This window comes from Neodiprion pinetum, chromosome 3 (genome assembly GCF_021155775.2).
Source record: "Neodiprion pinetum isolate iyNeoPine1 chromosome 3, iyNeoPine1.2, whole genome shotgun sequence".
In the NCBI taxonomy this organism is placed as follows: domain Eukaryota; kingdom Metazoa; phylum Arthropoda; class Insecta; order Hymenoptera; family Diprionidae; genus Neodiprion; species Neodiprion pinetum.
The window spans coordinates 38,485,505-38,506,955 of NC_060234.1; the positions used below are offsets into that span (position 1 = coordinate 38,485,505).

The 21,451-nt window shown below is 43.1% G+C and overlaps 1 protein-coding gene across 4 annotated transcripts in view; it reads right to left on the reverse strand.

Annotated features, from left to right (window-relative positions):
• TfAP-2 (transcription factor AP-2) overlaps positions 1-21,451 on the reverse strand; it is a 205,845-nt gene that overhangs the window by 159,668 nt on the left and 24,726 nt on the right. For 2 of the 4 annotated variants that reach the window (XM_069134837.1, XM_046619046.2), the window contains exon 4: positions 10,973-11,202. Coding sequence is in view for 1 of the 4 variants with exons in the window: in XM_046619046.2 (XP_046475002.1) it covers positions 10,973-11,008 (36 nt within the window). In the remaining 3 variants the exon portion in view is untranslated. Of the gene's footprint in view, positions 1-10,972; positions 11,203-11,693; positions 12,094-21,451 lie in introns of those variants that run through there. The other 2 variants (XM_069134839.1, XM_069134838.1) reach the window with 2 other exon arrangements.

The window sequence follows — 21,451 nt, forward strand, 5'->3', positions numbered from 1 at the left end:
ATGTTACGTACGTGTATATGACGCGGGTACGCAAAGGTATGCATGTGGGTTATACACACAACGACTCACCCGCCGCGCAAGAATTCATCCACGTATGCTCACCTCCATGCCGCGGCATTTCGTACAGGTGCCGAAAGCGTTTCTTTTTTACATTATTCAGGCCGTGAAGATACGAAATTTTATTGCGAGAGAAAAAATGGTGACGAACTTTTCGGCAATGATTTGATACCGGTTGCAAATTCGTCCGGGTAACCGGGTAATGAACGAATAATCAACAAGCTCGGAAATTAAAAGCATTCTACGAACTAATATACACACAGACGAAGTGGTTACAATCGTTTCTGGTTCTCTAACCTTAGGATTACTTTTGTAACTGCAGCGTAGAGTAACGTGAGATGAAAATTCAGAGATCCAATTTATACAAATTGGGTAAAAAAGAGCGATCGCGGATTTGATAAACATTTTGTAAAACTTTGAGAAGACGGTTGCCGGAATGGGCAAGAATCTTGTTACGCGTGGATAAATTTTATCAAAAAATCATCCACGTATAAGAGTAAACGCGTGCGGTATTCAACAATTTCAGCGTATCTCCCCAGAGAGAGCAGAAACTGCAGAGGTCTGGCCGAGGATCGTCTTTGTTATTCGGATCAGGTCGCCTGATAGAAGCGCTGCAGAAGTTACAAAAGCAAAAGAAATAGGTAAAAAAAAAAAAAAGAAGAGGTACAAGGAATAAGAAGAAGCGAAAAGCGAAGGGGGTGGGAGGGAGAGGAAAAAACAGTAGGATGAAATGAAAAAAGAATAATCGAGATAAAAGAGATGGGAGAAAAATAAGTCGAAGAAGAGCATCGTGGAGGAGAAGAAGAGGAACGCGGCTGGCCATATGGACTTATCCGAGAACGGTGCAGCCAGCAGTCCGAAAATAATAAATCTCTGAGCATCGTGCGGGATTATTAAAAGAGTCCCTAGCGCTCGTTCCCCTTCGAAGGAGCGAAGGGAACGAACCTCGAGACAGGAGACGCGAAGGAGAAACAAAACGCATTACCGTTTCTTAATGAAGCTGAGGGTTACGGACGGACAGTCGAGCTAGCGAGCGAAAGAACGACCGTTCAGAACTAATTGGAGGCACAAGATATTAAGGAATGGGTCCTTATGCGCGCGTCCTTTGGGCCCGGGATCCTGCGAGTCCCGGAGGTTGGGCCCCGCGTGACCACCGACCACCGTCTGTCCCGGTGGGTGTGTAGGGGAGGATCGGATGCGTTAACGGCTAGTTTATAGACGTCGGGTAGGCTTTTTTATAAATGTACTTAACAAAATACCCGACCCCTCCCTTGATCACTCTCTTTGCACTCGACCTCGACACTTTATAACTTCCCGCTCGGGTCCGGGAGGGGATCTTGGTACAATCGTCCCGGAAATTAAAAGGGCGGATATCGTTTCGAAGCCTACAGTGAGCGCGTGTAATCAATTCCTTAACCGACGATATCTAGGAGTCGGATGGGGGTCGCAACTTGGAAGGATCAATGTTTCGAATGACCGATGCGAACATAAAATAACGAAAATCAAGATCTTGTTCGATAATCAGGATTTCAAACAGTTCATCTTTCGTTATTTCATGTTCGCATGTTTGAAATTTCGATACATCAGCTTGGATCACTTTAAATGAAATTTGGTCCATTGGTTCGCCTTCATTTGACAGTTGAAATCTTGCTGTGACGATATTGGCTGCTTCAGTGAATTATTTTATCACCCGTGATTATATCATATATGCTGTTTTAAGGAGTTCAAGAAGGGGAAAAGAGCCCGAAACCCTTATTCCCGTGTCACGCTCGTGCGTAAATGCGATTTTCTAGCATATATTTTCACCCGGACGAATATCGATCCCCTCCCAAAATCAACTGGCCCTTCACAGGCAAGCGTATAAATGTATAAATTGAGTTTTAACACCCGTCGAAGTCTGCTTTCATACTGCATAGAATTTTTTTCAAAATCGTAAGGGAAAAAGGGCGGGTTTTCGTGTACATAATAAACATGCTCACTTCTGATCAGGGGCAATATTTAGTGTTGCCCCGTCTGCGCCCGTAACGAATCACCACATTTTCATCTTGATCCTTAATATACAGCGATCTTAAAAAACTATATCGATTTTTCTTCTCCTAATATCCCCTGTAACGACGTTTTTCCTGCAATATTTCGAGAAAAAACGACAAACAATTCAACGAAATTGAACCGTCCAATCAGAATTGCACGATCCTCATTTTTTCTCCATATTTTCCGCTCCTTTCCATTTTCGCTGAATAATAAAAGGCAGCGAAACTTTCACTCGGAAAGGCCTGACTGCATCGGGTTGAGGCTTGTTTGGGGGAGCCGCGCAGTTGGGGTACAGAAATCGTCCCCCAGCCCAGGCGAAGCCTACCCTGCGCCCACTTTAGTGGTCCTGGTGGTCCGGGGTGGCAAAATCAGGTTAGCCAAATTAACCATGAAATAGACTCTCTCCGCCCCAGTGTCTATCTCGTCACTGCGTTTACCCGCGGACTGCCTCGCCAAATGGCGTATATTATTTGCACCGAGCAATGTTTATGTTTCGCAGTATATATTCAACGTTCAACTAAGTTTTGTCTGCTTTATTGTATACCAACGAGCCGTGTTTTACACGTCGTTAATTCATTTATTGCAGGATTCCGCCTCAATATGATGTAAAGTTGAACGGATATATTGTGTTTTGAAAATTTCTTGGGGAATATCAGGTGATCGTCTCTTCGATAAAATCAGCACGAAACGTTACAAGCGGTTGAATATTGTTCCATAATTAGCTGTGAATTCCGGCCGCTTCGGAATCCTTTTTCCTCTTCGGGCTTGCTTGTTTTTTAATTTTATGAAAACAAGAACGCACAAACATCATTATTTATAGGACCCGCGATCCCATTGACAAATAGCTCGACAAGGGCCCACCTTTTTCTCATTAGCGGCACTTTGAACTCTCCGCCCCCGTTATGACAAACTAGATTAATTTCCACCGTAAAAGAAGACCGCCTCTTCCCCCTCCGACTCCACCACCTTCTTTTTCTCCATCCCGATCGTTTCCTCACAAAACTTCACGGGCAACTAAATCCTCGCTGCTGAGGGAAAACGATGGAAAACAAAAGAAAATTCAAACAATCTTCGAGCGGATCTGTAATTCCTCATATAGACGTGCTCGACGAGGAGAGATCAAAGATTTTAAAATACGCATTTCAGTCTCCTTGGTAATTGAAAATTCACGGGTTCGCAGAAATGTGGCGAAAAATCTAAATACCATAATTGAAACGCGACCCTCTTCGATGTACGAAAAAATCGAGGTATGCGACTGTGCGTCGCTTTTCCGATTAAAAGAATATCGAACCGCACCAGGGTTGTGGAATATATGTAACGGTGGTTTTATAACTCACGTCAAACAGGTAATTAGTCGGTCTTCCCCAGCTGTAATGGACCTGCTAAGGTAGAGGCCGTTAACTTATTTAAATGAACCAGTAACCCATGTCCAGCGCGGCAGACACAAGGCAATATAGGAAAACCATTATAAGACATTATTGGGGGATGGGAAGATGAGGGAGGGGAGGAGCTGAGGAGACGAGAAAAGGGAACGGGGCCTTATTTTATTCCACTAATTTTTCCCTCCCCCTCGTATTATTGTTTCGGATTGCGGGAGGACGAATTAATGTTCGAACCAAAAGCTGCCGAGCTGGCGACTTCACGAAGATGTGAAATTAATTAAGAGATTTCATTTTTTGAAAAAGAAGGAAAGAATCGCAGCAAGTAAGCAAGCAGAGAAGAAATTTAGACGTTAACGGCGAAGCGAAAATAAGAAATAAAAAAAGGGACGGTTGACAAAACGCTTTTATCGCCTCTAATGGGCGAAAGTACCACCGAAAGTTGGTCGCGTTTACCTGGAAATCGTCTGTGATGATTTTTTAATGCCCATGCCTGGGACTCACTCTTCGGCTGAGATTATAGTGATCTCAGGTTACGACTTTAGCGTGAGATTAGCATCTTTTTATAATAAAATTTGTGTATTCGTATCATTATCGAATTATGCTACGTAAAAAGATTATAATCTTATAATATCTCGAGTCTTGCTTTTGACTACGAAATACGCCTACGCTAATATTTTGATTTTGTTTTGTACCTTCAGCTCGAATTCCTTTTTTCTTATATGCTCGTTCTTCTCCTCCTCCCTCGTCCTCTCTACTCGCGTTCGGACCGTTTTTTCACCGTTCGCCCCTTTTCCTCGTCCCGTGAAGGCGACGCGCGAGGGATTTTCACGTTGTGCACTTTGCGGCATTGTCCGACGGCCAGTTCCGAGTCCGGGTCTTCAAAACCGTTTATTCTTTTAATTTTCTAGTCGAGTAAGCGAATGTTCGAAGGACCCTTGACTGCCTGGCAAAGCGTGCACTATCCCGTTACGGCATCTCTGCAGTTGGCAATCAAAATTCAAATCACACAATTCGCCTCTCCGCGTTCAGGAGCCTCAACAGAAAATCAATATATACGGATGTCCTCCTCGACGATTCGGCGTTACCGACAAAAAGTAAAAGAACATTATCGCCCTGCATCTCTCGCAATGCACGCGACTCGAATCTGCATAATGTACCGCCTCGTATGGAACTAAGTTACATCTTAGGCGTTTGAAAATATTTTCACAACCATTCTCCCAGTGAAGGTTCAAAAATTCCCGGACAGGGTAATCATATAACAATCAAGGCACGGATCGGGCAGGTGTGCCGTGCTTGCTTCCTACGGTATATGAGCTATATTACAGGTAGAATATACCGCGTGCTTGTGTTATATTATATATAGACACGTGAAACCCGTATTATAACCTAATAGAAATATGTAAAACGGGTGTATTAGCATAATATAATCATAATAACGGTAACGATCTCCGTCAGTTCGCCAATTCTGATGGGAATTTTATACTCGACCAAGTTATTATACGGTAAAAAAAACACATACGCGCAACTACAATATATCGCGTACCTTTATTCTAACATGTCGGGGATACTACTACGGACAGGTGAAAAGTATTATACAAATACTTGTCTTTTATCAATTTTCGCTCTCGGGGATGACGTTTTTTTTTTTTTTCATACTCATTTAAATCTGACCTCAGACCCCCAGGAAACTGGGGCCGAGAAAAAATGTATTTGGACCTCACTCAAGAGGCTTGAAAACCTCAAATTTCCATTTTGTTCTACAGGCTTGATTTTAGTAGAAAAAAAAATTAGATGACCTATGCCAGTCGTGATGAAGTGGATATTTTTTTATATGATTCCTGATTCACCGATTACTTAATTTCGTCTCTAATAACGCTTAATTAAATCCCTTTGAACTCTAAACTATTTCAAACACCATCTAAAATTTGTCAAAATTTTTAGCCGACTTCGTGGAATAGATAAAAGATGTATGTAAGAATTAGTCCTGAAGGATTTAACGTAACATATAACGTAGACTTTAAATATTGTTCAGCCCTCCTTCCGAGTTGTTATAAAATGATATTTCAAGTGAATGAAACGACAAAAAGTTTCAGACAAGAGCCGAGATTAAAAAATCAAACCAAAAGCAATCCCAACCTGATAATACCGGAAGATTACTAATCAGTTTCGAGTTCATTTTATTTGGAATAAAATTGTACCCAGGTTAGAACTTTTCATCTAAGCTGGCCTAGCCTTTGATAAGGCGACAAAAAAACGAAGCGTTATATTCTACGGCGAGTGAGGATAAAAGAAAGATAACTAGCTTGCGAAAATAAGACAAGTACGCAGCTTACACCCTTATACGCGTACGTATTCGCATTAAAGAGAGCAAGTTTTTCGCGCATCCTCAAGACAACGGCTGCAAGCCGTCGACAAGTCTTATACGCGAGCGTTAACAAAGGCAATCTTAAAAAGGAAGCTAGATATTTTTAAAGAAATCTCGGAGGTAAGGCTGCGAGCAAATATTAGTTGAACACTGGACGCAGTACACGCTCATTATTTTTCTTTGTACCGGACAAATGGTTCGCTGCGCAGAGGCTGCAGGTACAAGCTGCATGCATGTGTGTATGTGTAGTGAGTACAAAGTTTTCACGTAGGTATATGCACAGCGAGTACGGAACAAAAGATAATATCGCCTCTCGTTCCCTCTCTCGTTATCTCTGTCCCTCTCTCTCGCTCTCTCTCTCTCACTCTCGAGACTCCGCTGTATAATACTCGAGTCTTAATTACGCAACGGAGAGGGTAAGATAAAGACAAAAATACCAAGCTGACATCTCGTGACTGATCAGGAAGCGCTGCCCGGCTGACGGTTGCGAATAATGAAAAAGAAACGATAATATACATTTTAGAGAAAGGCTCTCGTTTCACCGGATGGCGTCGCGACGCCCCCTATCGCAATTTTACAACTTGTCGGGATTCGTTACCGCAAACGAAGAATGGAACCAGCTCGAAATCCGACAAAAGAAAACTTCACTCACAAGTGTCGGTAGAAATTTAACAAGCTAAAACTTCGGTCGAAGCTTTTCGGTCATGCAAATCCTGCGATAGGCGAAAGAGAAAACAGGGACCAGGAGAAAAAGCATCCCTGGATTGTCAAATTCGAGTAGCGAGTGTATCACGTTAGTCGTTATTAAACGTCGAGTGAGCCTATCACGCCCATGGTATTCACGTCCAACCATGAAACCCATTATGGTCGAAGCTCTGCATTCATTTTGAGCTGAAGAACAGGGTACACACAACCTGTCGCATTGTCACAACGGGGTGAACAACTCTCCCGTCGCACAATGTAAACCTGCCTGTGTCGTTGGAGAGAGAAAGAGAGAAAGGGAGAAAGAGAGAAGGAGAGAAAGAGAGAGCCGCACACGGAGAGCATGTACGAACTCGATCGCATGATGCATAAGTTATTCACTTCGGTAGGTACTCGAGTTTGCGAGGTCTTACCGCACAGACACGAAGGTGTAGGTGACGCCGGTTCGGCGAAGCGCCGAGCTCGCAGAGACCCTCGCCGAGAAACCAAAATGAAATTAAAATGCAATTCGAATCACCCCCATGATTTTCTACGAGGGTTATGGGAGAGGCGGGGACCAGTGTCGGAGTTTCGGGCTCGTTTGACGTTCCCGCTCTCCACGGGTTGCAATTTTCATACTGTCACGCGATTATAGTTACCTAGTGGTAATCCAGAGCTATCATTTATTCTTACTTCACCCTTCCTCTGATACTCGTGCCCACCGCCTCCCCTGCAGCTTGCATTCCCGATCCGCGATGCTGAGTGAAACGGACCACCGACACCCTAAGCCCCTCCCTTCTCTACTATACTTTATGATCGACCCCGACTTTGAAGTGCGATGGGGTTTTTGATGTTCCCACCAACTGTTCTCCGCGCTATGCAAACTAGTGAATCACCTATTAGGTGATACCTAAGCGACAAATTACCTACACGATTTACTACGTCAGCCGATCAAAGGGCGGATATGTATGATGTACCAGGAAATAAATCCTATCGTTTCAATAACAATATGCATGTTCGTAGCTTTTCACGAATTACCCGAGTATAAAAGGATTCAAAAATGGTTTTCCATCAAGCCGTTATCAGTACACCGTAAACCATGGTGGTATTAAAATTAACCAGCATTAGCCATATCTGCGGAACAACTCTAGTGATCGATTCGGAAATTCGGCCAGAGATAGTGTCAAATTGACATCAAATAATACAGAATCCATAAACGTCATGACCGACGTTTTTCTTACGGTGTATCCATTACCCTGTCGGTGAAAACTTCCGCAACCAAGCACCGACGAAAGCACAATCTCGAGGAGGATTCCGAAGAAAGTGACGTCGAGGAAAAGGTACATCGTGGGTCCTTGCAAGGCGAGACTCGACACGCGCGAACATAAAAGAATCCCAAAGAGAGCGGCGTTCGGTATTTGCACACTATCCAATAAAGCATTATGCATCAATGGTCTGACACGTGCCGGCAGCGAGTGCGACGCGGCGTCTTTGGTTGAAACAACAAGGGAAGACCGCCGCAAAATTAATACATGGCAGAGAGCTCGGTGACACTCACATTGTTCAACCGGTGTGCACACAAAGTATCGTGTGAATGCCGTCAGCCAGCTCTCGACGTATTTGATTTTCCTGGGTACGTTACGTATCCGTACGAGAACGAGTACCACTTGACTAACGTCACGTACGTACCGGATCAACTAATACACGAAAGTGTCCGTAACACGGGATCAAATAAGTGGCGACGAGTGGCGCTCGGTTAATATATCAAACCCGGACCACTGCACGGCGGACGTGCTGAATAATTTTTGGTTGCTCGCCCGTTATTTGCCGGAGAATTTTTCCCTGCTTCGAACGGATAATAACTAGCCTCGCACTGTTTGCGTTGCGGCTTTTCCGGACATTGTGCCAACGGTATACCGTCGTTATTTTACGCGCGCGGAAGGGTTCGGGAAAAAGGGAACGGGCTTGATTTTCCCGGCGAAAAGGTTATTCGGGAAAAACTTCGACGCCCCGATCAGAATCAGTTGTGGCTTCCACAATACCGGTTCCCTTTTACCACCTGATCAAGGACTAATCAGGAATTTATTGGAATTTCCTGAAATGATCAGATTCTGGATGGTATTGATTTTTGAAATTATTCCCAGCTAAGAATCGTTCGCTTTAAAATGACCTCCATGGTTTTCCGTTTTGTAACGTAAAATATTAAACTTTGTTCGGAAAGAAGGTGCTTCGGAAAGGGAAACCCGTCTACAATTGCGAGTAAACCGCGATAACCTAACGTCATTTCCGTGCCCTGTTACCGGTGGCTGACCCACTTCCGTTTATTATATGAGATTTCCCGAATAAGGAAGGGAGAATTTATGGGATCAGGAGCGCGTAGTTACACTCAAACCACGCTTCCATTTCATCCTGAAGAAACGATCAAAGTTTTTTTTATTATTTTCCAAGGTAATTTGAGCCGGGCCTCGGAAAGGTACAAGGTATAAGAATACCCATAACGAAAGTTTGAATTAAAAGAAAGTCTACGGTATATACACGTATATATATATATATATATATACGGATCTTAATGTTTATGGTGCGGCTAATTCGTATAGCGGAAGTTTGTAAACTATATTAAACTAAAGTTTTGCAAGCGAACGTTGGCCTGTCCTGGACTCCTTCCTCGCAGCGCTCGCTCAGTACTGTATAATACGGTAAATTCAAGTTAGTTAGAAACTCGGAGACCGGGCGAATCTGGAAACAGTAACGGAGTGATAAACTTAGCTTCCTCCATTCTTCGCGTCCGGATCTACTCGCGCTCGGATCGCAGTTCCGTTCCGTTTCGCAAGCTCGCTTTGCCTCGCCACCCTGCGCCCGTCTCAGTTTCTCAAGTTTAACAAGTTTTAATGATTAATAAACCGTACCAGGCGAATCCCGAAACCGGAACGGGGTCCTGAGTTGAACCCCAAAATTTTCCTATCTGCGCTCTTATCTGCACGTACGAAAATTGTTACAGCCTTTCGCGTTACTGCAGCTACATAACTCTGCAGTAAAACTAGACTTTTCGTAAAGAGGGGAAAAAATATTATTCGGAATAAGACTACCAGCTTTCACGGCGTGGCATCAAAGGAAAAAATTCAAGTTAAACGCGACGGATTTTTTTTTTCAACGATTAATTCCTTCGCGTGTTTGAAGTAATTGTGCGTGACACGAAGCGCGGGTGGCTGGATGTATAAACTGTAGCTAATTTCCGTTGATAATTACTAAAACCAAAGGGAATTAGTTGAGCCTGGTTAGACTCGTATCGCCGCATGTGTTTCGGACCAAGTATACGTTTTACCTCAGCCACTGTTTGTCCCAACAGACATTTCTCTCAGCGTATTTAATACCCCGTACGAAATGACAGACATTAACAAAAACGCGTCTTAATCAACTTGAAAAGTCTCGAGCATCTAGAAATTCGTTATACTTTCACCGACGTTCAATGGAAACCAATTGCGTCCAACGTGTTTCCCAATGAGTCGTATAAAAAAATTGCAGAGACTCGGTGATTGCAGAGTTGCTAATTTACATCGCCATTAATCGGATCTACAGCGATGTTTGACAGGTGAACACGTAATACTGTCGGCCGGTCGAAAATCGCCCGTTACTGGAAGCGCCGAGATGTTTTGGCATTCGTTTTGCCACGGAGCTGTAACAGGAACGCGCCTGCTACGTGCGGATAAACTGGCATTAATTACATTCGAAACCACGCGGTAGCCGGGAGCGCGAAATGACTTCTCTTTACTCATTACCTCTGTGGGGGGGAAAAACTCCCAAGAGTAATTACAGGCATCAAGGTCGATCCTGGTGAGTTCGCCAAAGGTGCCTCACCCGGCCGCGTACCCTCAACGGTGGATAAATGGCAGTATTCGCCGAGGGTAACGCGTTTAGCGAGGTATTAGGCCCGCTACCTTGACATATTAATCGCATAAGCCTCACCTAGAGCCAACCGCTGCAGTTGTCTACGAACAGGTATCTAGTCATGTGCCTGCTGTAATTACTTGTGGTTTTAAATACATTACGCGGTTATATTTTTCACTCCGTGAACAATCGCGTTCGATCGATCAACGACACTTGCATCAATCACGCTCCATCCTGCAACGGATGAAAAAGTGTCAAGGATCCATTCGCGATTTCGCTAAACATTTTTTATCTCCCCTTTACATCGTCGAGATTGAGAAACCGATCGATTTGTCACTGACAACGTTTTTTTATGCCGTATACGGAGAGAAGAGAAAAGAACTCGAGATTCGATTGAACAATTCGGTGAAACGATCGAATTAAATTTTCTTGGTAATAGGAACGGAATTAATTTGTTTTTCGTCGTGTATAATTTATCATTAATACCGTTCGTGAAGTTTTTCGGCCTCACATCAAAAATGCAACAAAAAATGAGATGAGTGTGTAAAGCGTGTTTGGATTAAAAACTTACCTGCCAGGCGTTGGAATCCAAGGCAAGGTACGACATGTTGTTGTTAGCGTCCTCCGTTTTCGATGATTTTTTTATCTTCTCAAAACCGTGAAAAGTAATAATCACTTTATATACTATTCGCGGCACTTGATTACAATTAACAAAAAAAAACTTCTATCGTTCACATCGCGATTCAAACGACAGCCATGTTTTCTTCGACAACGACTTTCGGCTATTTTCCTTGTTTAGATCTGTAACAAGAAATAAAAAAAACATTCCGTCACGAAACCGTCAAGTGCTCGAAAATTCGGTAAAGAAAAATCGTCGGGTTTAAAAACAATCAGAGGGAGATTCTTCACTGTGATATTTTTAGTATTTAAGGAAAAATTCTCCTCAATTGATAACGCAAATTACAGTGCCGACGGGCGGGTGTAATTCCCCCGGGAAGGACGTCAACAATCCCGGCAAAGTTCGTTAGGCAAAGTTAAGGCATGACTCCCAGTGGTGCGATATCTTTTTCTCTCATTTTTAATCAGAAGTATACAAATGTTTACGCGAGTTGTATAACCGAATCAGACGTAGCACGACTTGCAAATAACCGTATTGTCGGCAGAGAGATAAAACTTTCCCCTTTTATTTCGAACGGAGAATTTCTTCGGGAACCCTCGTTAAAAAATTCGATAGTTATTAGAATTTTAATAAAATCAGTGCTCCTTATATATATTTCAACACAGCGACTCACCCTGCACTGCGAACGAACTGACTGACAAAACTAGTCTAACAACGCGAAAGTGAATTCATCGTGAAACTTAACGACAACAAGAAGAGGACCAAGAACGGTAACATCGACGCACAGAGAGAGAGAGAGAGAGTTAAAAAATGGAGAACAAGAGTGAGAGCTGTACTGTGTCAAAGATCGTAGAAGGAGGGTGAAAATTTGACGATCCGTTCGAGAATCGAGTAGGACGCGAATCAATCGTGGCTAATATAATCGGTGTAACGCCTCGGCGCAAACTGCCCCGAGGTGGTGTCCAACCGCTGTCACCGAAATCCACGGACCGCGGCACTGCAGCCGTGGTGGGGCTAGGATTCGGGTATATACTAGCGACTCCGGTATTTGGAATACGGTGAAAACAGGAAGGAAGTGGTTTCGGATTGAGCACTGCACGTGGCGCGTCGCGACGTCGCACTGCGCTCGAGGCGAGAGGCGCCGCGTCGCCCCCGAATCACCCCGCGACGCCTCCGCCGCCGGGGGTGTGGTACCGCCTCCAGCCACCAATACTACCACCACCATCCCTCCGCGGCAAACCCCCGCGATGATAGCGGGACCCGTCGCGGTGCCGACGACGCGCGCATGTCCAATCGATGCCCCCCTTTTCCTCTTCGTCCCATGCCGAAACGGGATGACGGACCGCGACTCTGCCGTGACGAGAAACGAACGTCGGCTTTATTGGCGGTAAAAGTACGTCGCGCGATGCTTATATCGGAGTATTTCGCACCCCGACGCGGATCACGTATCGCGAAAAATATAATATGTCGGTCCTCCGAGTTATGCCGCTAAAACTTCCAGCCGATAGAACAGAGCGTCTGATAGGATTTTTGGGACTTGGAGATTCGGTTTTTATACCCACCGTGAACACGTGCTCGTGAAGGAATCTAAAACTTGGTAAACTTGTTACTTGTCATCGGAGGTGTTTGATCGATATTTTTAAGATTTCAGGAGGAAAAATTTCACCGTCGAGTGGGAAAATACGAAGGCGTTAGAATTCAAATATAAGCCTGAGGTTTTTGCTTACTTGTTGCGTTCCGTTCAATTTGATTACGATTCGTTTTATTTATTTTTTTCTTTTTTTTATCCTTCCATATATCGACATGCAACTTTCTCCAACGCATCTTTTACTTCTGCTGCACACTAAAATGTTATAATCATGATGAAGAAAACCCGTTTGGAAAAAAAAAGTTACTCGTTTACTTGATAAAACTGGTCAAGCTATACCTTTTTTGATCGAAGTAAGATTTGTTTAGTTTGAATCAGCTTGACTTGAATTTAACGAATTCATTCGACTCTATGTATTATTTTTAGATTTTTTTTTCATCAAATAGTTTACACGACGCACTAACCGACAACTAACGACTTCGCTATATTTTATTAACGATTGTATTGTGTAATGTAAATTTTTTTCCTCACCTCAGTCACCTGAACATTTGACGTACAATTAATATATAATATGTTTATGTACCTAGAAAAAACATTTGCGAGCATAACTGAAACACAAATTGTTTAGATGTATGATTAGTAGTGATTTAGCCACTTTAAAGTTACATCGCAATTCAAGTTAGACACGCATTGATCGAAATAAATTTTTTCTCCAAAATGTTCGTGGACCTTGTTCAATAAAAGTTTAAAGATGTTCAAATAGACTTGATATTTTTATTTCATACGGTGATATATTCTCCGATAGACAGTGACCGAGGCAACTCCGTTTCTCGTAAAATTTACATACCAATAACCGTTCAAGATTATAATTTAGTATACGATTATATGCGTATTTAGACACGTATGGCATACACTGAAGTACCTATTTAAATGGCGTAGGTAATTTCAGCGTAATGAGTCTCGCACTTATTCTGCAAAAACAAAAATTTTGCGACCATGTGAGCCGACGTAGATAGTAAATCAAATCTACTCACTATTGCTGCGGCAAAAAATCAGATTGCCGATGTTTTTCTTCTTTTTTCGCAGTTCAAATGTAACATCGTAAGGGTGGAAATTCATGTCAACATTAAAGCGAGACGAGAATGTTATTTGGAACAGATGCAATCGGCATGCTCGAGGCGAACTGATACCGTCAACTAACGAGTATAAAATTCGTTGATATTTGATGAAAAAATAAAAAATTGTATAATAAGTAAACAAATAAATAAATAAAGGGGTCGGTGATTTTTTCAACTCAGTTTAATCTCTAGAGTAAATTGAGCAAACTCAATCTCCCCTGACGGAATAATACATGAAGGTTAAAGAAGCGTTCCGTCAGAGTTTGAGATCTTTGACTACCTTGTATTATACTTTCCCTCGACTTATATTTAGCTACTTCGCGGGAAATATGTACGCTTCAAACTCACAAAGCGTGATATTATAAGAGTGTAAAGTCTGCCTCGCTTCGATCTGTGGAATCGAATTTGCACCCCTACGGTACTGAAAGAAGAAAAAGAAAAAAAAGAAAAAATTGGCCGACGTGTAAAAAAGGGGAGTGAAAAAAAAAAAAATAAAAATCGTATCCAGGCGTGCGGGAAAACAAGATGGTCGTCAGTCTAAAGGCACGTTTCGCTTCAGCGTCGGCCTCTTACAGCCGGTTCTCGTTTAGATAAAGCCAATTCGAAATAGACCGAGCGCCGGGCGACAAGCCCTACAGGGTTATCTGAGTCGTATAAGGGAGACAATGCTCGTATCCATATGCAGTAAAACGAGGAGATGCTTTTACGAAGCACACCGTCATTCGTGGCAAGCGTTTTGTAACTCGGCGCGCGATAACTTTGCCAATTCCGCGAGAGGGTATTATAGGTTAGAAGCTGTAACGACAAGGAGAGAAATAAACGTGAGAGATGTAAAACGAAGAAGGAAAGGAAGAAGAGTATGAAAGGGGGGGGGGGGGGTGGAAGGAAAAATACGAAGACGACGGAGAAGAAGAAGAAGAAGAAAAGGAGGAGCGAAACCAGCACCAATTTCACTCTCCGTAGCCTGGCACTGATCGCTCTCAGCGTCTATCTCCTATTAAATATCGCCGATAATGCATGCCCCGGGGGAATCGACACCGATAACATCTCCCAAGGTTTTTACCCTCCCGTGAAAATCCGACGAGGCAAACTATGTTGCATACTTACCAAGCCTTCCTCGACTTTACTTCGACGATCGTCGATCTCGTAAACAAATTTATGGGACAGAAAAGGCGTCGATCCGAGACATCAAAAGAAAAAAAAAAGGAACACCGCGTAATTTCATACGCGAAAAGTTTCGAGCGGACGTTTTAACGAGTCGTCAAAGTTCTGCTCTGCGGCAATAATACTACTTCCTGTCTCATTTTATAATATTTTGGGCCAGTATAAATATTGATAAATTGTACGGTGGTTGAAAAAATTACTTGATACACAGATTTGGCCAACTTTACTCGTGCATTGATCGCGACGATTATTTACCGCGCTTTCAATTCGACGGTATCTCAAAAGCTTCGCTGATTTTCGGCGGTTGGTCTTATTTTTTCCGATACGTCGTTAAAGACGGTGAAGAAAAAATCTTGATGAAATGTAAATATCCTGGTCAGACGACAAGTTTCAAGATAAAAAAAGCTCACCTCAACTCTGGCCAAAACTTGGTTTTCATCATTTGGATACCGTTCCAAATTTTTGTGACATGGTAATATTGAAAGACCGCAAATCTGAACACGGAAATTTCTATTTTCATGGAACAATGGCTGGAGTTGCGTTGCATTCGGTAAAGAGTCGGGGTAAAATTAATCGCAAGTCGCACGCATGGCGGTGGAGCCATTTTGTGATGGCGAAGAATCGGCGCGGAGGATCGAGGATCTCGTCGTAAATAAGCCAGGCAAGGTATCGCGGCGTGCAGAGAGTGAGATTCTCTCTGTGCAAAGCAAAGGCTAGGGGAGGTCAACCCGTTCATCTACCAGCAACCGTTCGGCTAGAAAGTACGGAACCACGCCTTGGCCGGGTCGTGACTTTGCCTCGGACACCGACTGGGAAAGCAATTCAGTAAATATAAAGACAAACGAGTCGAGCTGCCGGTGCAAAGGGCCTCCTCGACTCCTCGTTAACGTTTTAGTGCGTCGTCCTCGGCATCGGGATGCTCGCTCTTCCTTCCCTTAACGAAGGTGCGAGGAGGAGAAACTTTAAGGCACACACCTCTGGTGAGAAATCGCGTCGATGACCGTATCGATGTAACTTTCATCGCACTGTCATTGGTGCGAATAAAATTGGTGGTGATTTTTGAACGGTGTTTTTTTTTTTTTTCTGTTTTTCGCAACTTTCAGTTCAGGCCGTTCTATTCATCCTAAAAATAATTCAAATTTGGAAAGTTTCGCGAGCGCCAAATTCCGAATTTTTTGGTGAAGAAACTTACAAGTAAAGAAGTATAACTTGGACGAAATATCAAAGTTTAAAATGGTCCGAATCCCGACGCTCAAAGTTTCGGAAGTGCAAAAATGAGGTGCCGAAAAAGCATAACTCCGACAAGTTAAAGTTCTGAAAGTGCGAAAATGAGGAAATTTCAAAATCTGAAACATTGAAATTTCGAATGATCTATTTTACTTTCGGAATTCTGCTCACTCTGATTTTTTACACCCATTCGTTGAGCAAACTACGCTGTGTGAGTATATTTTAATTTTCAAAAGTTTGCTCTATCGTAACTCGAGTTTTGGAAACTTTGAGCCGCCGTGTTTCCGATCCTTCGAAACTTTATTGTTCCTTAAAAGTTTGATTTCTTTACTTCAAGTTTCGCCGGCACATAATACGGAATTAGGCATTTTCAGAAGTTTTCAAATTCGAAACTTCAATCCCGCCGCGAATGGAAACGATGACGAGCGATCGGTGAAAAATAGAATACCTCGAAATTTGCGGAAATTTGCGGAAAAATTTGCTCATCCCACTGGCGCAGCTCTTCTCGTAACTTCTCGAGCATCGTTCGCGAAACGGGGAATAAAAGTTTGAGCGGGTCAGCGGGAAGCGAGAGATAGATCCGCTGCGCGGATTCCCCCATAAGAATAGGATTTCTTCAACAGTTTGATAGAAAGCGCGGTAGAGAAAATGATGACCCGAAGCTCTCGGCGTCGGTGGGGAGCCGAGATCCGCTCATCGTGTGAACAGCCGCGGGACTCTTGAAAGACGTGCAATGATAGAGATTAGAAACGTCCTATTTTGCGAGATTCCGTGTGCACTCGCAACGGATTCGTCCCGGCTTCTAGGAAATCACTACTTAGCCTTTCTGACCGTCGCGTTTTGCCGCGTTTTGCTTCCGCAGCTTGGGTTCGCAACTCGTGAAAATTAAGAGTCCGGTAATCGATCGTCGATCGGCAGCTGGCGGAATAAAGTCTCTCGGCAATCGCTGGGTTATTGAATCAAGCGGTCCGTTTCGGAGACGGAATAAAACCAGTAGAGGTGGAATAAAAAAGGGAAAAATTTCCCGAGTCATCCAATTGCGTTTCGGATCATCCCCGGCGATATGAGACGCGAGTCGAGGGGCGAGTAATCAAACGTCGCCGTACCGACGTGTGTTCTTGTTCGTGTTTTTAATTCCCCGAGAATCTCGCAAGAACGACAGTCGACGATCTTCAATATTGTTTCAAGAAATTTAAATGTAAAAACGACGACGGATGGGGGTTACGGTACGCTCTACGTATATAATACACCAAGTTTAATCCAAGTTTTCCGCTGCACGAAGCTGCGGAGGAAACTTGTGTGTTTCTGACGTCCCGGGCGCGTCTTACAACAACGCTGAAAGGATAGACAATTTACTTTCGCCCCGAAGGAAGATCACGCAATGATACGGTAGCTGCGGCATGGATATACGTATATACACGTAAGGCGTATAGACGCGTTATATTTTCAATACCAACACAGATTCACGGGGGGTGGGAACAACTTTCGAAGAACACTTCTTCAATTCGTGTTACACGGTCACGTAATAACCAGCCAGCCAACGATTGGGGATGAATTTACACGCGTCCTCGACTCGGACGTTTTATCCTTTTGTCAAACGATACCCTCCGCGACCAAAAATAGGAAATAATTGTTTCGATTGATACAACGCACCTTCGGCCGCAGACGCGGCGACGTCCCGACGCCCCGACGACGCCTCGACGCCCTGCAGACGCCGCGATATCCTATAAATATTTGCTCCCTCCTGTCACGAGATGTTTTCATAACCGTTCCGATTCCATCTAACGAGGGGCAACTTTACCGATAAGATGATGATACCGCCGACTGATTCATCAACCTTTGGCCACCTTTTTTTCAACGATAGGTATACACGTATAATTGAATCAAAGTCAACGATGCCTTTTCCTTGCTTCCGGTCTGTCTTGACAGGGTGAAAGGAAATAGGGACACCGTTTTTAAACTAAACAAAAAAAAAAAAAAAAAACTCTGCTCATCCGGCGCGGTTTAACAACTCTGAAAACTTGCGGAACTTTTGTGAGTATATCGCTAAATGTAATGGTCAGGAATATTTCTCCTCGATTCTTGCGATTACTTTCAATCGTAGACCAATTTTTCAGCCGTAATTATTTCGCGTACCCCTCTTGCAATCAGCACAGACTCAATTAACTTATGTATACACGAACACGCGCCATGTACTTTGTTTTATCAAATAGCAAGATTTTCTCGTTTATTTGAATCGGGTAAATAGACGGATTTCTGACGTATCTGCAGGAACAATCCGCAATTTAATCGAAATTAATAAGATCAATTATTCGTATATAATAACAAAAGGACGAAACGCTGAGGGGCGTTCTGTATTCCTCAAAATTAGGATGTATAAATTCCGGAGCGGAGGAAAGTTATCAGACAAACAGAAATCATTCCATAAGATTTTTTCGCCACGTATCTTGACTTGTCAGATGAATACAGAAATTTTTCTCGGAATAATGAGCCATACCAATTTGGATCTAATTTTGATGGAATCGCAACTTTTGTGCCTATGACAATAAACGTAGATAATTATTATTTCTCGCCTAGATAAAAACGTTCCACCGATAATATCCCAACGCATACCTATCGTATAATTTTTCAAACAAACGAAACTTCGATCGACGGCGTCGTGCTGCCGAGGAATATTTGAAAAATAAAACGAAAAACGAAAAAACGAAACAAGCGAAATAAAACTTGAAAAAGTATTAGGAGAAAAAAAAAATAAACGAAAGGGCAGAGAAAAAATTATATATTAAAAAAAAAAAAAAAATGAAAATAATAATAACAATAAAAGAAACGTACAACCAGCGGCTTGTTTCGCGTAGATCAAAGGGAGGCAGTTCTGACGCTAAAGAGAAACCGGTGGAAAAAAGAGGCCCAGACGAGAGATGAGAGAAATGAGAGAAAAAGAGAGGGAGGAAGAGCGAGACAGGAAAAATATCCTCTCCTCGTGTTTTGTACCGTAATGGAAAAGTGATACGTTGTTTACCATTCCATGCCATCACCCTGCATGCCGTAACCGTCATGCATGCTTTATACGCCTACCGAAATACCTCCCAACGTCGAGTTAAGATAAAAAAAAAAAAACAAATAAATAAATAAAGAAAACAAGAGGAAAACGAGAAGCGGAGAAAAAAAAAATCCAAATTGTACCTGCGTAAATTTTGAATCGAGATGCGAAGCTACGTAAATTCCCGTCATCGAATTTCCCTGCTTTCGCAAATTTTCCCATCCACAGGTAGGTATATTTAAATACACCAGGTTTTACCTCGTTTCGATGCTAGCCCGAAGGAATCCAGGAGAAATTATCCGCCGCCGAGGCTGAACTTGCGTAATTTCATCGGGCTTGCAGTTGTTTAACAGGATTTATCCACCACGTGGGATATTGGCCGCAAACTTTAGCCCGCCATGTAAGTTGTAAATTGGCAGTTAAGCTCGTGTCCTAGAGCTAGGCCCAGAGTGGCCCACACGTGCATTCGATCGCCGTTGCGGATTTCGAGACCTCCTCGTCCGCCGACCTGAGACCGTCGACGCGCACCTCGGTGCAGAACGTTGGCACACACACACACACACCTGTGTATCCGTACCTCGGCCCGCACACGCTATCGCGATAACGGTGGAGAGAGACCATCTTACCCTAATTACCTAATTATCCAAAGTAATTACCTCACTACTGCATAATCTCTAACGCCACCCTCCGGGGTACTGACGGATCGCTGGATGTACGCGTGCATGTGTTAACGTACCTACGTATGTGCGTTATCTCCGCATCTGTACCACGTAACACTGCGCGTACGTCCGAGACTTAGAATGCGGAGGATCGGATGCAGTTATTATTGGAATATTTTTTAATATAATTAATTCTAACCTAAACGTCGGACAATTCGATCGGTGAAACCGTTTGAATTCGCTCGAAATCTTACATACATCGCATACGATCTCGTAATATCCCGGGAAAATGTTTCGTTAAATCTGTGTGAAACCTTTCAAATTCTTGACATTGCGTGAAAACTGTGTGTTCTTGCTATATTGAACATCAAGGAAGAAAAAACTTTGAGCATTGTTGTACTCCGTGCGGCAATTGGACCGCGAAAACTTGAAAATCTGTTTTTCATTAACTCTGTGTCAGAATGTACGTTAGACCACGGCAGTCACTTCACCATGCACGAATCGCAACGTCTAATCACTTCTGTTCCATGTCATTAATGAGAGAATAGAGATATTATTTTTTGACCGCGTGAAGCAATTCGAGTAGAAAATCACAGCCGTTGATTGCTAGTCTGCTGTAGAGTATATCTAGCTACTTTGCAAGAAGATACTGACTCGTCTTGCTAATAGTGAAAAGACTTGGTGTAAAGGTGAAATTATCCTACGATTTGGCAGGCCGAGTAAATTGTCTGAGAGAGCCCGTTTCGGTGTCTAATTGGTTTACTACCGCGTGTTTCGAAGAATACATAAGGAAGAAAAAGAGGACAGAAGGAAACCATCAGCTGCCTGTAATTCTTGTATACGAAAATTAGAAATGAATTATAATTTTTCAACGGTTGCACACAAAACTGGAAACAATTCTTTTAATGTGTGGTATTATATGATAGTTCTTCGAAGAAAAAACAAATCAGAAAGCTCCACAAAATTTCATTCCCACGCGGTTACGCGGGAATTCACACTGTTATAATCGCACGTAGCGAAAATTCTAGGCCGTGACTGAAAATGTGCAAAGTACGCGTGTAGCAAAATGAAGTATTCGCCAAGAGTTTTCGAACCTGCCAAAAATAGCCAAGTGTCAGAAATTTGTTATTCTTTTCAGGAATTACTCGCGGAATCGTTTTCAACGATCTTTCGCCGCTTCATATTTTGGGAATCCTCTTTCCACGCTACTCCATCGATAATTGTCTCACGTCTAGTGGTGGTTTCATATCACGCAAGAGGAGGGTCTATATGGGAGAAGCGGATAATCCGAAAGAAGAGAAAAAATCACACAGTGAAGGATAAATAAGGGATCAATACCGGAGTACCGTTGATCCACTTTGATCCCCATTGATTCGAAGGGCCACCTCTTCAAAATCCGTTCGGTTTTCAAAAAGCCTCGAGGCAGTCAGGTGTCTGAGTTTCCCCGGTCCTTTCAGTCCTTGTGGTCTCCTTTGCAGATAGTTTTTTCCCCAAAACGATGCGGTACATTCGGCCGAATTTGTGTGAGAAACGAAGAAAAGTGGAATGAAATAGAAGAGAAAAAATACACACTTACCGCAGACGAAAATCACTCTATCCTAAGCGCGATCGTGAAAGGCTGCAACACAAAACTCG